Source organism: Microtus pennsylvanicus, chromosome 7 (genome assembly GCF_037038515.1).
Source record: "Microtus pennsylvanicus isolate mMicPen1 chromosome 7, mMicPen1.hap1, whole genome shotgun sequence".
NCBI lineage: Eukaryota > Metazoa > Chordata > Mammalia > Rodentia > Cricetidae > Microtus > Microtus pennsylvanicus.
The window spans coordinates 94607413-94627097 of NC_134585.1; the positions used below are offsets into that span (position 1 = coordinate 94607413).

The following is a 19685-nucleotide window of genomic DNA, read 5'->3' on the forward strand; positions in this document are numbered from 1 at the left end:
CCTTCCAGTTTCAATTATCTGCAAATTTCACACACAACTCGAATGTGTTCGAGCTGAACGTGTTACAGTTCAGAAAATAACTCCTCAGGAGGCCTGGTGTAAACTCCACATCCATCCTCTGACTAGAAGATTAACTGCAAGAACAACCGCAGCTGCTGAATACTGCCACTATTCAAATATTTTACTAGCCAGTTAGCGACAGTGGCTCCTTTGACTGCAGTAACTTTGGAGGCTAAACAGGAGGATAGGATAGGATGAAGTGCACTTGGATTTTAGTTGGCATGTTTATTTTCTAAAGAAAGAGAGGGAAAAAAAGTATGGAATTTGGTGGGTAGGGAGGTTGGAAGAATCTGGGAGGAGCTGAGGGAAGGGAAGCTTTAATCTGACTATATTGTAGGAAAATATATTTTCATATATATATATGAAATCATCATGTAACCTAAAATACACCTACTGGAAAATAAGATTTGAATTAGGAGGGAAGCGGACTAGGTAAGGAATGGGAGAAGTATTAAACTAACACCAAGCAAAAAACAGAATGAGGCAGGGGAAGTAGCTGGAAAAGGAGGGAAGAGGGCAGAGGGAACCAAGGTGAGTGCACCAGACGTGGCGGAAGAGTAAAAAGGCCTTACAGCACACTGTGTGTGGGAGCGTGAGCAGCAGCCCTAAAACCTAACTAAGCTCCGTGAAAACAAAAGCAAAACCATCACGAGACAGCTATGCAAGAACAGAAGTTAAGTAGTGGAAAGCAAAAAAAAAAAAAAAAAAATCAAAGAACGCTTATGGAGTAAGCGGCTAGGACAGCGACACAGTTGGCAGACAAGGTTCCCAGACCCCTCTGGCTCTTCCAGGCTTTGTGTGGCGTCTGTATAGGAGGGAGGAGTGGAGGACTGGCCTCTGCAGCCTAGGTTCCCTGGTAGTCGGGCACCTGAGGTAATGGCGGTTGTGAGTCTTTCCTGGTAGTGCCTCTAAAGCCCGGACATGCGCCGTGGCCACTTCTGGTTTTGCAGCTCCCCTGAGTGTGTACCCTGCGAGTTTCCTCCGCACCTTCCACTGCTCTTCCCTGGGCAGCTTTACCCAAGTTAGGCTCTTATTAACATAGAATTAAATAACGCTACACGTTACAAAACTTTAAGGTGGCATTTTCAACTATTTCGATAGAATGTAGCTTATATTATTAATAGAAGCATTTTAATAAGCTATACTTCATGCATTGGCTTTTTTTCTGAAGTTGCTAAAAATGATTGTAATAACTGCTTTCAGGCCTCAAAGTAGATTATTCAAATTCAATGTTATTGCCTGTGTCTTCAATTCTCCAGTTATTTATGCAAATGCATGTAATACACGCTCCGTGGTATGGGGTAAATACCTTTTGTAGCTGTGTTCTTTATTTGGGCGGGGGACGACTTGGAGGCTTTGCAGATGGCAGAGGGTAACAGACACTGAGCTCTTGGCATTCAGATGAGCACATGGTCAATCGGGATATCGTAGCTGTGTTTTCCCTGGCTGTCTCTAAAACGAAGGGATCACCAAAAGTACGCACAGATTTCTCCATAGCGTGGATCTCTCTGACCTTAAGTTGAGTGCTGCTGTCTTTATCTCATATCTTTTTAAGATAGACCATTAAGGACACACCGCTCCTACTCAGGTCTAGCAAGGAGTCGGGGTCAGGGGTGGTGGTGCTTCTGGCCAGCACAGCTGCCTGTGTTCCTGCTAGCACGGGAGGCAGGGCTGGCTTGGCGTTCTCTGAGGCCAGCATTGCTAACCCCACTTCAAAGTCAAGGCTTGCTTCTATTTTTATGTAGGACCGGCAGCTCGCCCATGCAGTTGCCTCTCGAACAAAAGGTTCTGCCAGGTTTCTGACACCTTTAGAGCCACGCGGTCTCTTCACCCAATAATAAAAATAGTCATGTTTGCTGGGTTACATGGCATTCAATGTACAAACTCAGTCCTCTTCTACCCGGAATCTGGAAATGGTAGTCAACATTATTCCTAGTTTACAATGATAAGGAAAGCTGAATCCTAGTGGGAAATCAGAGGCAGTGTGTCCGTGTCTCTGGGATGTCAAAATTCTCCTTCCTTTCAGGGCAACGTGCAGCCACTCCCAGCCCTTACTCTTTCTCAGACAGGTTATCTATAAATGTGAAGTGAAGTCTAAAAGTTCTGCCGTTCAGTTGGTTTTCTGTTACTGTGATAAAACACCACGTTCAGAAGCAACTTGGGAGGAAAGGGTTTATTTCTTCTTAGACATTACAATCCATCATCAGAAGTCAGGACAGGAACTCAGGCAGAAACCTGGAAGCAGGAGCCATTTTGTGTATAATGATCGCGTTCATCAAACTCTCTTAAAATGTTTGGTTTCTTGGCTACTTTCCTGATAAAGCAGACAGATAGAAACAAAGATTGATAGATAGACACAGTGCAAAAGATAGAGACATAGAGACATATATGGTCTGGCAGGACTTTTGTCTATTGTTGCAAGCAGAATAATAATGCAAACTTGTGAAGACTCTCGTCTCGTTCTCGGTGATAAAAGAATGCAACAATTGGATTTCCAAAACTTTCCCATGGGAGGATTTTGAAGAGACCTTGACAAAGACACTAGCTCAAAAGCATATGAGATGCCTCCTCATCCTCCAGCATCAACCTTGATTGTATTTTAATCACCTTGAGGAAATAGTTGCCTGTATTTAAAGCCTTGCCTAGGGATGGGATGTAGGCAAGTGCTTGCCTAGCACGCACAGGGCCCTGGGTCAGTCTCCAGCACGGCTGAAACTAGGTGTACTGCTGAATGCCTGTAATTCCAGAGCTCCGGAGGCAGAGGCAGGAGGATCAGAAGTTCAAAGCCATCTTTGACCATTTTGAGGCAATTATGGGCTATATGAAGTCCTCCCTCAAAAAGTATAATAAAGCAAGATAAGATAAAGTGAATCTATATATTAATGTAGTTTTTTTTTAAAAAAATACTGTTTCCAGACACATAATAAATGGAAAAATCAACTTAATTTTCTCTTCTTCCAGCCCTATCCTGACTAGTTGCTGGTCAGCTTGACACAAGCTAGAATTATTTGCTAAGAACCTCAATGGAGAAAATGCCTCTATCAGATTGCCTGCAGGCAAATCTATGGGAACATTTTCTTGACTGATGATTGGTGTGGGAGGGCCCAGGTCACTGTGGTCAACGCCACCCTTGGGTAGATGGTTCTGAGTCATGGAAGAAAGCAGGCTGAGCAAGCCCTGGGGAACACACCAGTAGGCAGCATTTCTTCATCTCCTTGGCTTTAGTTTTTGCATCCAAGTTCCTGCCTCGGCTTCCCTCCATGGACTGTGACCTGAGATACACAAGCCAAATAAGCCTTTTCATTTCGAAGTTGTTTTTGGTCATGGTCTTTAGAGTGATGTGTGTAATTCTGCCCTTGGGAGACAGGAAGAGGAATTAAAGACTACCTGAGACCCTGCCCCAAAGAAAGAAGAAAAAGCAGTTCATAACTCCCAAATTCCTATACCTTGGATGCCAATCGTTCATTTTCATACTTCACTTATTTAGAAAAAGTTGGTCAATACATGAGGTGAGGGCCAGGGTTTAACTCAGTGGTAGAACACTAGCCTCCAATGAGCAAGGTCCGGGGTCCCCATCTCCAGCGTCACAGAGCAACAAAGGAAAATCGGCATGGATGGGAGAGCACTCTGATGCATCTGCATTAGGGGTCAGGGGAGTGTGCATGTTTCTATTGCCACATGTACCTGATATGTGAAACGGGCTACATTTTGTAAATCGATCAAAAATTCCAGTGATGTTAAGAAAATGTCCTACTTACAATAGGATGATATAGAAATCAACATTCATTTAACAAATATTTGCTAAACAGCTTTTATTTTGATGCCAGGTATTGTTTTAAGAATTCTCTTCTCTCTCTCTCTCTCTCTCTCTCTCTCTCTCTCTCTCTCTCTCTTCCACCTGTTTCTTTTTTTGGGAGCTATTTGGCATTTTTGAAACAAGGTCTCACTCTGTAGTCTACAATTCTTGATCCTCTGGCCTCATCTTTCTAAATGCTGTTGACTGTTGACCTAAGCTTCCAAACCTGTCCTCTAGGGATATCTTCATAAAACAAAAAACATCACCCTTAGACAGATTTCAGACCTTAATTTCTCTCTTCAGGAGAAAAACAAAATAATGATGAAGGAAAACATGTTTCATGTTAGACTGAGGAGAGAGAGAGAGAGAGAGAGAGAGAGAGAGAGAGAGAGAGAGAGAGAGAGAGAGGTTGTAACGGAGATGGGGAACTCTGAGAGGTGGAACACACAGACTGGATGACATTTGAGTATGGGCTGACGAAGGACGGAGTCACGCTGGTGTCTGGAGCATTGTGTCCCACACAGAAGGATCAGCAGATCTCAAGTCTGGGTTATGAGAATGCCTAATGTCTCAGGAATTGCAAACAGAGATGCAGTGGGGATTTGGCAGATTTTGTGGGCCATGTAGAGGCCAGCGAAAGATCTTTGGCGTTGGCTCTTGTGACATGCGCAGTCAAAGGGGAATTTTAATCAGAGTATCATAATCTAACTTCAGTTTGAGCAACCAGGAAGGCTGGACACTGAAAATCAACTGCAGAAGCAAGGATGGGGCTGGGGTCTATATAGTGCTGATCCAACTAGGGCTCTTGGTGCCAGAGCCCAGCGTGGCAACAGTGGAAGCAGGGACCAATCACAAGGTACTGAGCATGCGTGAGGTCAGTGCTGTAGATTCCCGACCAATCAGTGGTAGGAGGGGTGCCGGCTGCAAGGCCTTTGCCTTAGCAAATGGAAACCTGGAAGCTTCTTTTTGCTTTTTGCATGCTTGCTTCCATGAGTTCACCTCTCCTAGGACCTCTGCTTTTCAGAATCCCTAATCAGTGTTTTAAAAGGCAAAGGAAGTACAATCGGCTTCTATTTCCTTGCTTTGGACCTCTCGAGAGCTGCTTGTGATAAAGTGTGTGTTTGCAAAAAGTATTTTCTGATTATGTGCTTAAGAGAGAAAGGTACCAGAGGAGCTGAAATAATATTTGTCAAGTGGAAATGCTTTCTCCATGGTGCACGTGTAAGCAAGACTTCAGCCAAGAAAATTGTTCTAGCCTTCAGAGTTTCGGAGATAAAATATTTGTTCGAATCGGAAAACCCGTATCACATTCTACGCCTCTGGCTGCCAGGACAATTCGCATGGCTTTAGAACAGCCTTTGTCTGTCATAAACTTCAGATGGTGTTTCCATGCTAAGGTCATTACCAGACAGGTCAGGAAGAAGCCAGCTAAGCTGTTTGGTTTCAAAGCCATGTGAATAAATGACAGTTGGCCTGAAAAGACAGTTGTTGAAAAACTGAGAATGCCCCTTAGCTCCTCTGTGCTTCTTCCCTGAGTGCAGAGTCCAGGCGTGTCTCACCAACAAGTAGTAGAAGAATGCCTAAATGTGATCTGTGTGTGCTCCCTGTGTGCCGGTCATTAATGCTAACCAGCGTTGCCTAGCACAGATTTAATCAGAATTTCAATGACCTTTTCTAAAATTTCTAAGATTGCATTCCATTTTGTTTTCCTGGATTCAAATGTTAGGAGAGAAGGTCACGGTACAGAGAGGATTGCCTACAGCTCAGGCTGACCTTGAACCTGCTCTGGGCCAGGGTTTGACCTTGAACTTCTTGTCTTTCAACTTCTACCTCCCAAGTGTTGGAATTACAGGCCTATGTCATCACGATTAAAACTGAGGCTTTGAGTTTGCTAGGCAAATGCTCCACCAACCAAGCTACAGTATCAGCACCCAGAGTTTTGTTAGTTTTTGTTCTATAAATGTCTCCCCCAAAACAATTTTATATATTGTTTCAAGTAAAGTCTAACATTATATTAAGAATGAGCAACATTTGAGTTTTTTTTTTTCTTTTGAGACAGGGTATCCTTGTGTAGCCCTAGCTGGTCTGGAAACCGCTATGTAGACCAGGTTTACCCTCAATTTCCAGCAATTCTCCTGCTGTTGCCCCCTGAATGCTGGGATTACAGGTGTATGTAAATCTATCAGATTAAAACCTGATCCAAGTGTATGTAGCTCAATGGAAGAGTGCTTGCCTAGAATATGCAAAACCCCAAGTTCAATTCCTAGAAAAAAGAGAAAGAAAAATATTTAAAAAGATCTATGCTATGAGAATTATTGTGCCCAACTCTCCACACCAATGGCCTTTAGCTTCCTACCCTCGGGGAGACTGCTCACCTTTATCAAGGGCCAGCAGAAGACAAATAGAACATAGAGATAATGACAGTGTCTCCCTCCTGGGTCTGTTGGGAGGATTGTAGGAAATAGTCCGCCAAAGCGATAAACACCCCCGCTGGATATATGATAATAAGCAATAAGTTCACGTCAGCTATAATTAAAGGTGAAAGTAGAAAAATAGTATTTAGTGTTCAGCCCTCCCGTGGGAATATATACCTCCTGCCGATTCATGAGTTCAGTGAGAATCTGGTAGTCTTTACTGTATTAAAAATATTGGGCTATTTTAAGATTGGCATGGAAAAAAAGAATTGCCACGCACTCTCATGGGTTAAGGAATGGAATGCTCTAAGTATACGATTGATTGCTCCACGTGAGTGATTGTCATCTGCCAAATGACATGGCCCCATAGTCAGTCTGAATGAAGATTTTACTTAGCCCATAGGTTGGTTTTGTGTGTGTGTATTTCAAAGTGTTTCTGCATGAACCTTCTTGACAAACTGGGAAAATGTAGAAAACGAAAGACAAAAAGAGTGGAACTGGTCAAATGTGTGGGGGAGTGTTAAAACCTGGATCTGGGTAAGATCGCTGTAAGGAAGCAGAAGTAAGATCACATCTGTAAGCCCAGCACACACAAGGCTGAGACAGAAGGCTCACTCAGAGGGCCAGCCTGGGCTACAGAGTGAGACACTGCTTGGAGGCAGCCAACAAGCCATTGAGGAGGAGGGAAAGGAGGGGGAGAGTGCCGTTCAAAGACTATTCTGCGTCATCAGGATCAAGCAGCGGGCAAAGCCATGGAGAGGGGGGTTTGGGTCAATATAAAGAAGAAGTGCTCAGGCCAATGGTCCATGGTGCCCTGGAAGCAAACAAGCCCTCTTCTTCAGGGCAGGGCCTGAACGAGTCATAAAGTCTTAAGAACACAGACAGTTCCTAGTCATTTTTCTTGAAATTAATTTGTAGAATAAAATTCTATTCCCTTTTTAGCTCTTATTTTAGAAAGCAAACCGGGATAGAGAGCTTCATGCTTGACTGAAGATGTGGAAATGCGTGGGTCCAGAAGGAGAGAACACCTGATGTTTTAGTCAAGAAACCCCGGATAGGAGCTGCTGTCCACGGGCGTGAGAGTTCACAACAGAATGCAGGGCTTTTACAAAGGCAATAACAGATTACTTCTACAGCGCTTGGGCTCCTCAGCCAGGTCCACGTAGCTAAAGAGGTCAGAGCGTGGGCAAGGACAATGGAGGGTAGAAGCTGAGGAACCCTGCATTTTCACTTCAGACCACGTGGGAGAAGAATGTTCAAGTGGCGTCTGCGATGAGCTGACATGAGAGGCAATTTGAGGACAGCTGAGGGGTCACAGAGAGAGCTGTGACCTGATGTGCTCAGGAAATCTGGAGGAGGAGAGACGGGCTGGCAAACCATGTTGGCAAAGAACCAGGACATTTGCTGCCTCGTGCCCACAAATGATATGTGTTTCATTGTGGACCAGGACAGGGCAGGGGCAAGGGAAAACCGAGTGGCATATTCACCAAGCCTCCCAAGGAGGCAAGTGGTTTCTAATAGCTACAAGCTGAGGTAGACAGCTTCCTAAGTGAATGTAAAATGATTTACAAACTACCTTCTAGAATGGAGAGAAATTGCAATGCCTTAGCTATTGCTGAAATGAAGTACAAAGACCAAAACCAACATGGGGACAAAAAGTTTGGGTTCCATTCCATCACTGAGCAAGCCAGGGCAGGAACCTGGAGGCAGGAACTGAAAGAGACTATGGAGGAGCGCTGCTCACTGACTGTTTGCGCTTGCTCAGCCTGCTTCCTTATGTACACCCCAGGACCACCTGCCCAAAGATGGCACCGCCCACAATGGGCTGAACCCTTCCACGTTAGTCATTGATCAAGAAAATGCCTGGTGGAGATATCTTCTCAGTTGACGTCTGTCTGTGTCACACACACACACATGCACCAAGACAAGCAAGCATCAAGAACCATGGCTATGTCGCCAGGGAGCAATCTTTCTATCTATCCTATGAAAGTACCTCTCTCTCACGCTGTCTATCCCCAAGAGCTAAAAGCCAGAGGACAGTGTTACTGAAAACCTTCCTTTTCTCTCTGCTTTCCTTCATCCTTGTTCTTCATCCCAAGGCGTGAGAGTTGGCAAGCTGGGAGAGGAAAAGAGAGAGGGCCTACCTTAGCTCTTCTCTCTAGCAGGTGTGGGGAAAGTGCAGGAGTCTTCACTTTTAGTTAAAATTAGAGCTTGGACAAAGGCGGAGGCTTCTAATTCAAAGTAAGCCTGGTTTGGGTAGCTTGAGCAGCTACAGAACTGCCCCTACCAGTAAACAGGATGTGGGGACCTGCTCGGTTTTGGCAGAGGAAAAATCTTCTTTGCTTCTGTTAAACAAAACTTCAGTGGAGCAAAGAGAAACAATTTGATGAGGTAACCACAAAAAGCCAACTTGAAATACTGTTACTAATACATGAGAAATAATCTCTAATTAAAAAAAAAAGCTTTCATTCCGGTCAGGCAGGATGTCTCAGTGGGTTAAAACACTGGCCATGCAAGCTTGCCATGAGTTAAGGCCTAGATCCCTTAGGAAAGAACCCGCTTTCAAAAATTGTCCTCACCGACCTCCGTACTCAGGAAGTGGCGTATCCTACCCTGACACTCACACACACACACACACACACACACACACACACACACACACACACACACACACACGATAATAAAATAAATGACCTTCTTTTATTTCTCTGACAATAATAAAGCACACGATGGAGGCATAGTCCAGGGTGTGTGTGAGGGAGGGGGTGTCATGCTGGATTGCTACCACACCAGATGCAAACTTCAAAACAGAAGAAACATTTCTGATATCCTCAGGTCCATTAGTCATTTCTGGGTCAAGGTGTGTCACATGGCTCCAGTCTCCAGCTGAGGGGAGAGCAGCAGGAGCCGGGTCAGAGATGGACAGAAGGGTGTAACACCCACGAACAAGACGTGACGATCTCACGTAAGGGATTCAGGGGAAAAGGAGACTGGAAGCACTTAGTATTTGAGGCACACACCCAAAGCCCCGTACCTAAAGATGAGTGGTTTATATCGTAACTGAATCTCCTACCTAAGATAATCCTAAAGTTTGTCCCCTATGATTAGCAGTTAAAGGATGGTGAGGCGTACGTGGCACACACGCACAGACCGTGCTCAGTCTGTTCACTGAGATGAGTCTTCCCCTTCTCACAATTGCCGTGTGCATCCCATCTGGCGTTTCATTGGCTCTTCGCTGTGATTCTTAATGTGCCCCCTCAGAAAGCCCTGACTTTCTCTGTCGTCAGCACACCGCCAAGTTTTGCTTTCCTCTGTACATATTTGACTAATAATCAGTATTTGCTTTCGCTGAGAAAAGCCTCATCTTTCATACTAGGATATCTCTGAAAATACTTGGATCTTTCCACTTCTGTTAAATTTTGATTCCTCTTAAGATTATCAAACTAAATGAGTTGGGAGGAAAGGCAGGAAATGAATTTTTTTCTTTAGCATTTTAGCTAGCTCATCACTTCAGAGTCTGTGTGTGTGCATGTGTGTATCTATATATTGAGTCTGCCCTGTATTTCTATAGTCTTGGGTTCCTTTAGCTGTCACTGTCCCCACAACTGTCCCCTGGCATGTGCTGAAAGGGCTGCTCCTGACCAGATGAATCCTCTGCAGGTTTCATCGGAATCTAACAATTGTCCCTGGGACTCTGGAGACCAAAGGTGCTCATCCCTTCCTTAGCTACTGAGAAAAGAGGGGTCAGACATATGCTGTGGGGGCAGCTACTTCTCTTTCACAGACAGTATTTTTTCAAAGTTTAGAAAAAAAACCAAAACAGCCTTTTATCCTGTCGAGAAAGATAGTGTCTTTTCACTGTGTAGTTATTGGGCACGCCACAGGAGGATGAAGGGTGCTGGATCGCAAGCTCCAGGGTGTAGCCTTTATCGTCTCTGTGTCTTTAGCTCATGGATCAGTGTTTGGAAGCATGAGATATGCCATAAAAGATGCTAAAAATGTTTATAGAACTAAGCATGAGTAATGTAGAATTGTGCAATTTTGCTGTCAAATTTTAAAATGTAGATGTAGGCCAAAGGTGAGGAGAGCACCAATCCCCTTGCCAGCCCTATAGCGAAGAGGATTTGCTTTGGATTAAGATAAGGACATTAATAGAAACAAGTTTTCGCTGGGCTTCAAGCATGGCAGACAAATTTTAGTGACTAAAAGGAGAGACCCAACATCTGCTATGGTGACCCCTCACTCACCATCCACAGAGATCCAGAACCAGTCATCCTCTGAGGTAGCCTGTATGTTGGGGTAGAGACGCCATGCTGGAAAACAAACCAGCTGAGCCTGACACATTTTGCTCAAATCCAGTGTTGTTGCTATTCACTTAATCAGTTAAGAGAGAAATGTTTAGAAGCTGGGAAATTTGTATCCATCTTCAAGCATGTTCAACAAACCTCCTCTTCTTCCCTCTCTTCTATTTTCTCTCTTTCTCTCTCTCTCTCCCTCTCCCTCTACAGCCCCCCCCCCCCCCCCCCCGCCTCTGTGTATGTGTAGTTTCTTGAGACAAATCTCAGGTTGTTTTCCAGGCTTGCCTTTCACACATTATGAAGCTGACTTTGAACTCCTGATTTTCCTGCCACCAACTCCTAAATGCAAGGACTGTAGGCAGTACCACCATGCCTGGTTAAGAAGCAATGCTTTGATACTTTCAAAGTTGACCTGTTTTCCCTTGCATTCTGCCCCCCCCCTGCAGTTTGTCTAAGTGAGCCCCATGTAAAGAGGAGTGCACCCATGAGAAAGTACAGAGGATAGTCACTGGTCCGGGTTCCAGGGAGGCAGAAGGAAGGGTCAAGGGTCAAGTTTTCAGTAAGCCAGATTGCTGTGCTGTGGATTAGGCAAGCAGAGCATTTAGCGAGCACAGGGGAATGTTGTGGAGTCCAACTCTGAGAGGCTCTGGAATGTAATAAAAATAAAAATAGAGCCAAAATGCACATGAGCCGAGCAGCCCTCTCTTAAGACAGGGGCCATGCCTCACCCTCGAGAACCCAAGGCACAAGAGCTGGATGGCTCAGGGCTACCATCCTAGCCTTGGGAGGCTGAGGCAAGAAGATTTCCCAGAGATTTGCCTGGACTACAGAGTAAGACCATGTCTCTATAGCATGAGAGAGACAGACAGACAGACAGAGAGAGAGAGAGAGAGAGAGGGAGGGAGGGAGGGAGGGAGGGAGGGAGGGAGGGAGGGAGAGAGAGAGAGAGAGAGAGAGAGAGAGAGAGAGAGAGAGAGAACAAAGACCCATGTCATTTGGTCCTCATCACATAAATGGGTTCTGAGAGGAGCGGTGTCTCATTCCTTCACACCAGTAGCCACTTCTAAGTATCTTTCGGTGAATTTACTGGCCTGAAATGAGTCAAGCAATTAAAATAGGTTTTCTGCCCCCTACCCCCGTAATAGGCTTCTTTGCCAACACAGTAAACCAGATTAAGCCAAATTGAAAGAGTATAACAGGTTTATTTGAACAAAGCAACTCCTGGGAGACTTCTCCAGTCCCAGAGATCAAAGCCTGAGAAGTTACACCCACAAACAAAAGCGAAGAGACCCTATAAGTTGTAGGCAAGGGGGAAATGAGGGATCTACCACAAGCTGGGTTTGTGCCCAAGTCTGGTCCAAAGCTGACTGCTTTAGGCAGACTTGGGTGACTAGCGTCTTCAGGGGAGGAAGATGCAGTAGCCACAATAAATGCTGAACTGGGCTTTTTGGCATCTTCTTTTTGTTCGGAGACTCTCTCAGCAGGCAGGGTTTGGGGACAGAGAGAGAGAGGAATGGGGCTTTCCAGACTGTGCAAGGGCGAGCTGGAGGTTCCAATGGAACAACAAGCTACATGGAAAAAGAAAAAATTATAGGAATTGATGGCCCATTTCTGGAGTTATTCCTGTTTCGTTGATTTTGTGCCAGGAAACACAGGACTGGAATGAAGCAGGTGGGCTGTGAGGGCGTGGAAGGCGGAGAGAAGGGTAGGTCCCAGGGGTGTTAGGGTTTCTGCCATGAGCTTACTCCCGGGAAAAGACGTGGCAGCAGTTTGAACAATAAGAGCCAAGAGGGAGACCAAGAACGAGGATGAAGGGAGTGGGACTCCAGCGGCAGACCGGAGCTGGATTAAACTAGATACGGCAACCCTTCCAGACCTCAGGACTGAAGGAGTTCAGTCTGGGCAGAGATTGGTGAGCGTGGCTTGCAATAACAAGTGCAGGCAGACGCGAATGTGATACAGTAATGTTTTTTGTTGTTTTTAGGCGAGTGGACGTTCCCTTTCTCTTCCTGGAAAACCAGCCCCGCCCAACATATCTGCACCTCCGTGGCTGTACCAGCCGGCTCCCGGTTACCCCAGCAGGCCGACCCTCGGGCTGGAGAAAGCTAACAAGAGACCAACACCTTGGGAAGCAGCGGCTAGGTCTCCCCTTGGTCTAGTGGATGACGCCTTCGGACCCAGAAGCATCCAGGAATCCATTGTGGCGAATGTAGTCTCCGCAGCTCGGAGGAAGGCGTGCTCAGGGTCCCAAGAGGACTGGAAAGAGAGACTGTCCTTTGTCTCCCAAACTCAGAAGACCAACATGAGTTTCCCTGAAAGGCAAGAGTATAATGCTCCATCCCCAGTCAGCAGCCTCATGTCCACCCACTCCGTATACAGTTCCCAGTTGCCATATGTGAGCCCTAGGCAGGAGTTCAGATACGACCCGAAAATAATGCCCATGGAGACCAGATCTGAATACGGTCTTCCATTAGGTGGCTACAATTACAACCCACACCCACGGGGGTGGAGACACCAACCCTGAGAGCCAGCGTGACGACTCTGTGGGTTTCATAGCTTATGTCCGTGATCCTTTGGCGGGTTCTTCACTTCTTAAGTAGACTTAAAGCCACTTTTAGCCCCTTGTGGCTCTCACGGGTCATTTATCTGAGTGCGTACGTGTGTAAGCACACAAGTGTGGAGCACTTCCTTGTCTGCTGATGCCTGAGGAACTGCTCGGAAGCAGGGAGTCCTGTGAGCAGGGTGTGGTGGGGCACACCCATAACGAGGCAGGGCAGAACACCAGGAATTCAAGATAATCTTCAGGCCTGTAGATTGAAATCAACCGAGGGTACCTGCCTCAAAAAACAAAACAAAACAAAACAAAAAAAACCCAACTTTTTCACATTAATGTTCTAGCACTTACATATACTTCAAAATCTTAACTCATTTTGCAAGGAGTCCCAAGTTCACTTAATTACAGTGAATCCAACATCTTCTTCTCTATGCCTCAGCCCAACAGGGGGTTATTAGAATATGGTGTATCAATTGCCAGTAGCAAAGAATATATAATTTTCTTTTTATTAATTTTAAGTTAGCATCCAAAGAAAGCGGTTTCATTTTGTCGTGTTAATATGCATGCACCATTATACTTTGTTCTACTCCGTCACCCCATTGCCTGCCCTTCCCCATGCCACAAGCCTTTCCTCTGGGCAGCTCCCATCCTTCCTATTAGGATAAATTCCTAAGGCGTGCCTGACAGGAAGTATGATAATTATACAGGAAAGAATCTCCTTGGTGTCATTCCAAATATTTCTCGAAAACCTTTTGTAGGTGCAGTTCAGGTGTTTTAGAAGACCGAAACCGAAATGTTCTATTCGTGACAATGCTTTGCTATGTAGCTCTGGTTGGCTTGGTGCTGCTTTTGTAGCCCAGGTTATCCTCAAACCCATAGTTTGTCTCAGCCTATCAAGTGCTGGGATGTCGGGTGGGCAGCATTATGCCTGGCTGACATAAGAATGTTCTTAGATGGGGATGTGTCAGGGTCAGGGAACTACACAACTCAAGTGGACTTGAGAGGAAACAGAGTAATAATATGTGGGAAGCACAAATCTAAGCATTGGGTTTATTCCTCATTTAAAAGCCAGCCTGAGACAGGAAGGTTTCCGTTCACTTATCCTCACTCGTCAAATGAGAAGGCTGGATTGTCTAATTGCTTAGGTTCTTCACAATTCTGGTATGGTGAAAAGCTCTCAGTAGAATGACCTCTGATGTATCGTTTATTCTTGCTCATTACATAAATATCAGATCACCTTTAGGAGTGGATGAGGTTATTAGCGCCATGACATGCGTCACCGAAGGTCCCAAAAGGAATTTCTAAGTGGCGGGTTTTGTGTTATGTGGAGTGAGGGTTGATGTAAAGATAAAAATATGAGTGGATTTCAGGAAGTGGTAGATGAATGGGCCTGCCATTATGCAACTGTGGTTCATGACCACCTACTTGGTCACAGAAAACACACTGGGGAAGCCTACACAGGGCTGCTTCCAGGCTGTTGCAGGGAAGTTAGACCTGCTGACTCACCTCTCCTGTAACCCAGGCCTTGTCAGCACGAACACCTGCTGCTCACTGCCCTGCCCACAAAGGGTTAAATATAAGGGGGTTCAGAGTGCTTCAGACCATCGAGTCTACCCAGGATACTTCTTAACTTAAAAATTCTGGAGTGTTTACTATCTTCCTGTCTCTTAAGAAAGGGATAATAGTGCCTGATTCTCCTCTTTAGCTCTCCACCTTATCATTAGGATGGGATCTTTCATGGATGAAAATGAGGGTGCAATCGGTCCCTCCCCTTAGAAGGTTTTAAAATTTTGAAGGACTCACAGGAAGTTCCACAGGTGGCAGGAGTGGCCAGGCACTAATTCGTTCAATTAGGCGATAGAAGACTACTTTCCAAAATGTGATTGCTAGCCAGCTGTGGCACCTCGTGCCCGCAACCCCAGACTCCGGAGATGAAGAGGAGGGACTGCCGAAAATTCCCGGCCAGGCTGGGCTATCAGGGAGACCATGTCTCAAAACAACAACAAAAACAAAAACAAAACTCAAAGGCAAAAGTTTCGTTGTTTATTTATATGAAATTGATATAACGTTAATTCCCTTAAAGTATAAAACGTAATTATTGGCACCTATGAGGTTTTTTTTTTTCGTAGAATCTTAAAAGAATAATGTCAGGCTAGTAGCTTCTTAAGAATCCTGCACGTATGATCCTTACCGGGTTCAAACTGATCACAGCGTTTGAGTCATTCTGGGTTAGGCTGGTTTAAGAAATGGGGGACTCAACAGAACAGATGTTATTATCGGGTCCACATTCTATCCTGCCACTTTCATTCGTAAGTGCTGGACTTTCTTTCCACCAGCGGCTTCATTTCTCACTATTTGCCAGAACTCACTGGACTCAAAGGAAGCAGATGCTTTAGGTACTGTTATAAAATGCACTTGTCCTCTGCGTGTGCCACACCCAAACTAGCATTGATACTGAGCTGTCTGAACTTAGTCTACACAACTCAGGAAGGCTGCACATTTGTTCGTGAGGACGCAAGCATCTTTATCAGTCAGTGTGCAGACACCTCCGCGAAACAAGAATGCCGCTGCAAATTCGCACCAGGTGCACTGTGGGATTCTCCTTTAGTTGACTAGATAGTAATCCAGTTCCATCACTGGCATTCAGTCACACTGAGATGCAGGCTCTTATGGTTGGGAAGATGTCAATAGCTACTATTCTCACCAGAATGAAATGAGGGGGTCTCAGTTTCCCCATAATAGCGCTTGTACAGAGGAGCTGCGGCTTTGAATGGGGTGCCGCCTTTGTTGCAAGACACATTTCAATCACCGGCAGCTGCGTCGTGTTTTACTAAACCTGCTTGAAAGGCTGAGCATGCCAATCATAGGGACTTTCATACGGCGTTTCCTCCCATCGAGTCCGAACATCATACCAATGCATGGGTGCGGAGCATTAGTTAGTAGATAATTTGAACTTGAACTTGGAGGGTGGTGATGGTACAGATCCAAGTTCTTTTATCTTTTGAGGATGTCTCATGTTTGGCAGCATCATGCACCTTGGAGAGCATATACTTATTAGGGCTTTAATCATAGATATGTATGTGTATTAGTGACTTAAACTTTGGATTAATAAATACATCGATTAGGGACAGCCGTAATAGAGAGGAATTGCAAGAATGTTTCTTAAGGAAAGGTAGATCTTCGCATTTGGTTTCTGTTCGAAGCAGAAGTAACTGCTACACGGTTCACACCTTCCTATCAAAGAGAAGTCTGTTCTCTGTCTAATTTAGATCGTCATTTCTGTTTCTCTCCGTCCCCAGAGGCTGTGTGGTGAGAGACTCGCACCGAAAATCCAAGCGATATTAGTAATAAATGTAACTTGAAAATTGAGTCAGGAGTTGTTTCATTTCTTTCCATATAAAGATCATTTTGGAGTTATCTTTCATTGCAAAGGAGATTTTTTTTTCCTGCCTACTGCCTGGTTTACAAATTTCACAAATTTTCCATAACAGCTTTCAGACACATTGTAAGGATGTCATACTGCATAGCAACATTTTAATTGTTTTTTTTATTATTATTTTGTCACTGTATGACATTTACTAAAGCATGGCAGAGGCTTGGTTCAGTATCAGGCCACGGTGTGAGAGGCTCAGCGCTGGAGCCTTGGGCTGGGGAAAGAGATGGCATTGACCGCGTGGTAGAGAGGACTCACAGTGAAGGGACACATGGGACAGGGAGGGTGGGGATAACTAAGGACACTTTGGGACATTCAAAAGTCTGGATAAGTCAAACTAACAGGGTACTTGCTGCTGACAGGCCAGGATGTTCAGAAGACTTCTGGGCAGTGTTGGGAGATAAGAGGCCCGATGAGGTTACACCAGCCTGGCCATGTTCTTTGCCAATACTGGGTTTTCTGAGGAAGCATACAGATATGCTTAATTCACCATGCATACATATACTGATTGGACTTTGGCCAAGAAAAGGCTATCACTGTAACATTCAAAAACTTCTTTCCAGACTCACTTGAAAATACAGTCAGTTTCACACTTTAGGTAGTTGAGATCCAGCCAGGAGCGATAGCATGTGCCTATGATACCAGGACACTGGAGGCTGAAGCAAGAGGGTCACAAGTTCAAGTCCAGCCTAGCCTACATAGCCGGACCCTTTCTCATAATCCAAAGTACAGCACAGTAAAACAAAAACAAGTGTGGGATCCGTGAGGCTTACTGTTGTTCTCTTGACAGGACCTAGAGGCCCCTAGGAGACAAGCCGCTGGGTTCTCCTGTGAGAGAGTACATTATAGCTGGCCTCTGGCCACAACTGTGAGGGAGGGACTCCCTGGGGCGATTGAGACACCCTAAAACCAAGAAAGACCACACCATGAGCTTGATTCCTGAGCTGCCTAAAAAGGAGAAAGCAGCTGGTCTGTCGCTCTCTACGTCTCAACTGTGCAAGCACTGTGATCAGCTACCCCGTATTCCATCACCGAGATGTCCTCTCTGCGAGGGACTATACCCGTAGGGTGTGAGCCTAAACAAAACCTTTCCCTCACGTTGCTTTTTGGGGTGTATTTTATCAACGTATGAAAAGGAACTAATGCAGAAGCGAAGCATTTTTTTTTTTAGATATTATTCTTATCATTTTTGGAAATCAATTCGAAGCACAAACCCAGCCAGGACAGAAGTGAACGCATACTGGTGAATTCTAAAAGCACTGTGTTATTTCTCTGTCTTTCCCAGTGTGGCATTCCAGGGTTTCTAATGCTTTGCCCACTTTGGGGTTGGCCGAGTCTCGCCTATGGGAAACGGAAGCTGCTGCTTTACATATCGCTTCCTTGGCAGTGGCTTGGATTTTTCCTTTGGACTATTAATCTGAACAGTTAGAATGTGAGTTTCCCAGTCACTCAGTATCACTCAGCACAGTTTTCTAACTTTGTTTTTGTATAAATACTAAGTAAAAGGCTATTTTTTTTGCCTGATAATAAAGGGTGATTTTTGAAAGCATACTTGAATAATGAGGGATGCTTTAAAGGGTTTTATGTGACTTAAGAGAAAATAGCAGGACTGGGGATGGAGCTCACGGTCCACTGCTGACCGAGCACACTGGAGATCTGGCTTTGATCCCCAGCCTTGGGAAGAGAGAAATAGAGGGGGACAGGGAGGCAGCAAACTAGCCTGGCTTAAACACAACCACTGCACTGAAAGCTCATTTCCCTGAGAATGCTGAGGCTTAGTAAACTATAAGCTTCAATACGCTAAGACATAGGTAATGTCATTCCATTGGACTCAAGAGGAAGTCCAAGCCAAGGGAAACTCAAGCCCGGTGCCTCCTCTCCCAAGAAGACAGCAACAAAACCAAGCCAAGATGACCCGATCTCCCTGGCGCACATAGTAACACAGCGCACCCATCTCTCAGCAGCCTGGGGAAAGCCGCAGCGTGGTGATGGTTTTCTCAGTGTAGTAGAGCAGCGTGTTTTCCAGGAAGCAATGTCTCCCTGCTGACAGCGTTATGAACATGACTACTCCTCTTCCTGGGGCCACCTCACAACACCCTGCCCCCTCATAAAAGCCAGGCAGTTTCACTAAGGGCATTTAGAGATGAAACCATCTCACCGCGTCTGGCATATTTTTCTCTCCCTACAGTCTCTTGAAGACTGGCTTCCTGGCACCGTCACCCCTTTTCCTAACCTTATCTGCAGCTCTTCTTTTACAGGAGGAAAAGCTTGGTTCACCCGCACAGCACTTTGTACCTTAGGTCTTCACTCGAGGTTCTGAAAAGGCTTTTACGGTAGGAATGCCGCACAGTGATGACGTAAGTGTGAGGTTTTCTCCAACAGTGGAGTAAATTAGAACAGCTTAAACCCAGGCAATAGCATGATCTTCAGCTCAAATCCCACCCCCAAAGGCCTCGTCTATATTCCTACAAAAACAGTCATGGGCGGCAGCGTTTTGTTAGCTGTACCTTATAGAGGGACTTATCCATGTACACAGTTGAGCCTTACTCGTATCCTTTGAGGATGTTTCTTCCACATAGGGTAGTAGAAAGCAAAGAACTGTCTTCTGTGTGCACGTGCCCTCAAGGCCACAAATCAACAGGTCCTGAAGCAAGGCTAGGCATAATGGGCTTCTGTAATCCCAGCACTGGGGAAGCTGCACCAGGAAGATAAAAGTTCAAGGTCATTTGGGAATACCTAGTGAAGTGGAGGTCGCCTCATGCTACATACTTAGATCCTGTTTCAAAATAAACGAGAGAGAGTGGCGGGGGGAGGGGTGCATGTATGTGGAGGAACTGCAGACATTTTGCAGGTCTCAGGGCTGCTACCTGTCCCACAGCGATTGGCCTCATTTCGAGACACATTGGGTGGTTTTTCCTTTGATCATCACCTCATTCACAGCCCAGCTTTCTGCGGGCTAGCATGAAGGTTTACGCAAATAACTGTAGGAAGAGGCTGTTTGTTCGTGCTGGCTGCCCAGAACAAAAATAACCATACAGAAACTATTATTTAAATCACTGCTTGACCCATTAGCTCTAGCTTCTTAATGGCTAACTCTTACATCTTAATTTAACCCATCTCCATTAATCTA

General features: G+C 45.3%; 1 protein-coding gene across 1 annotated transcript in view; it reads left to right on the forward strand.

The window, feature by feature from the left end:
• The window catches only part of Synpo2 (synaptopodin 2), a 142464-nt gene extending 125973 nt beyond the window's left edge, over window positions 1-16491 (forward strand). The window contains exon 5 of the mRNA XM_075981460.1: window positions 12553-16491. Coding sequence (XP_075837575.1) covers window positions 12553-13092 — 540 coding nt within the window. The 3' untranslated portion in view covers window positions 13093-16491. The remainder of the gene's footprint in view (window positions 1-12552) is intronic.
• Window positions 16492-19685: the final 3194 nt, after the last annotated feature.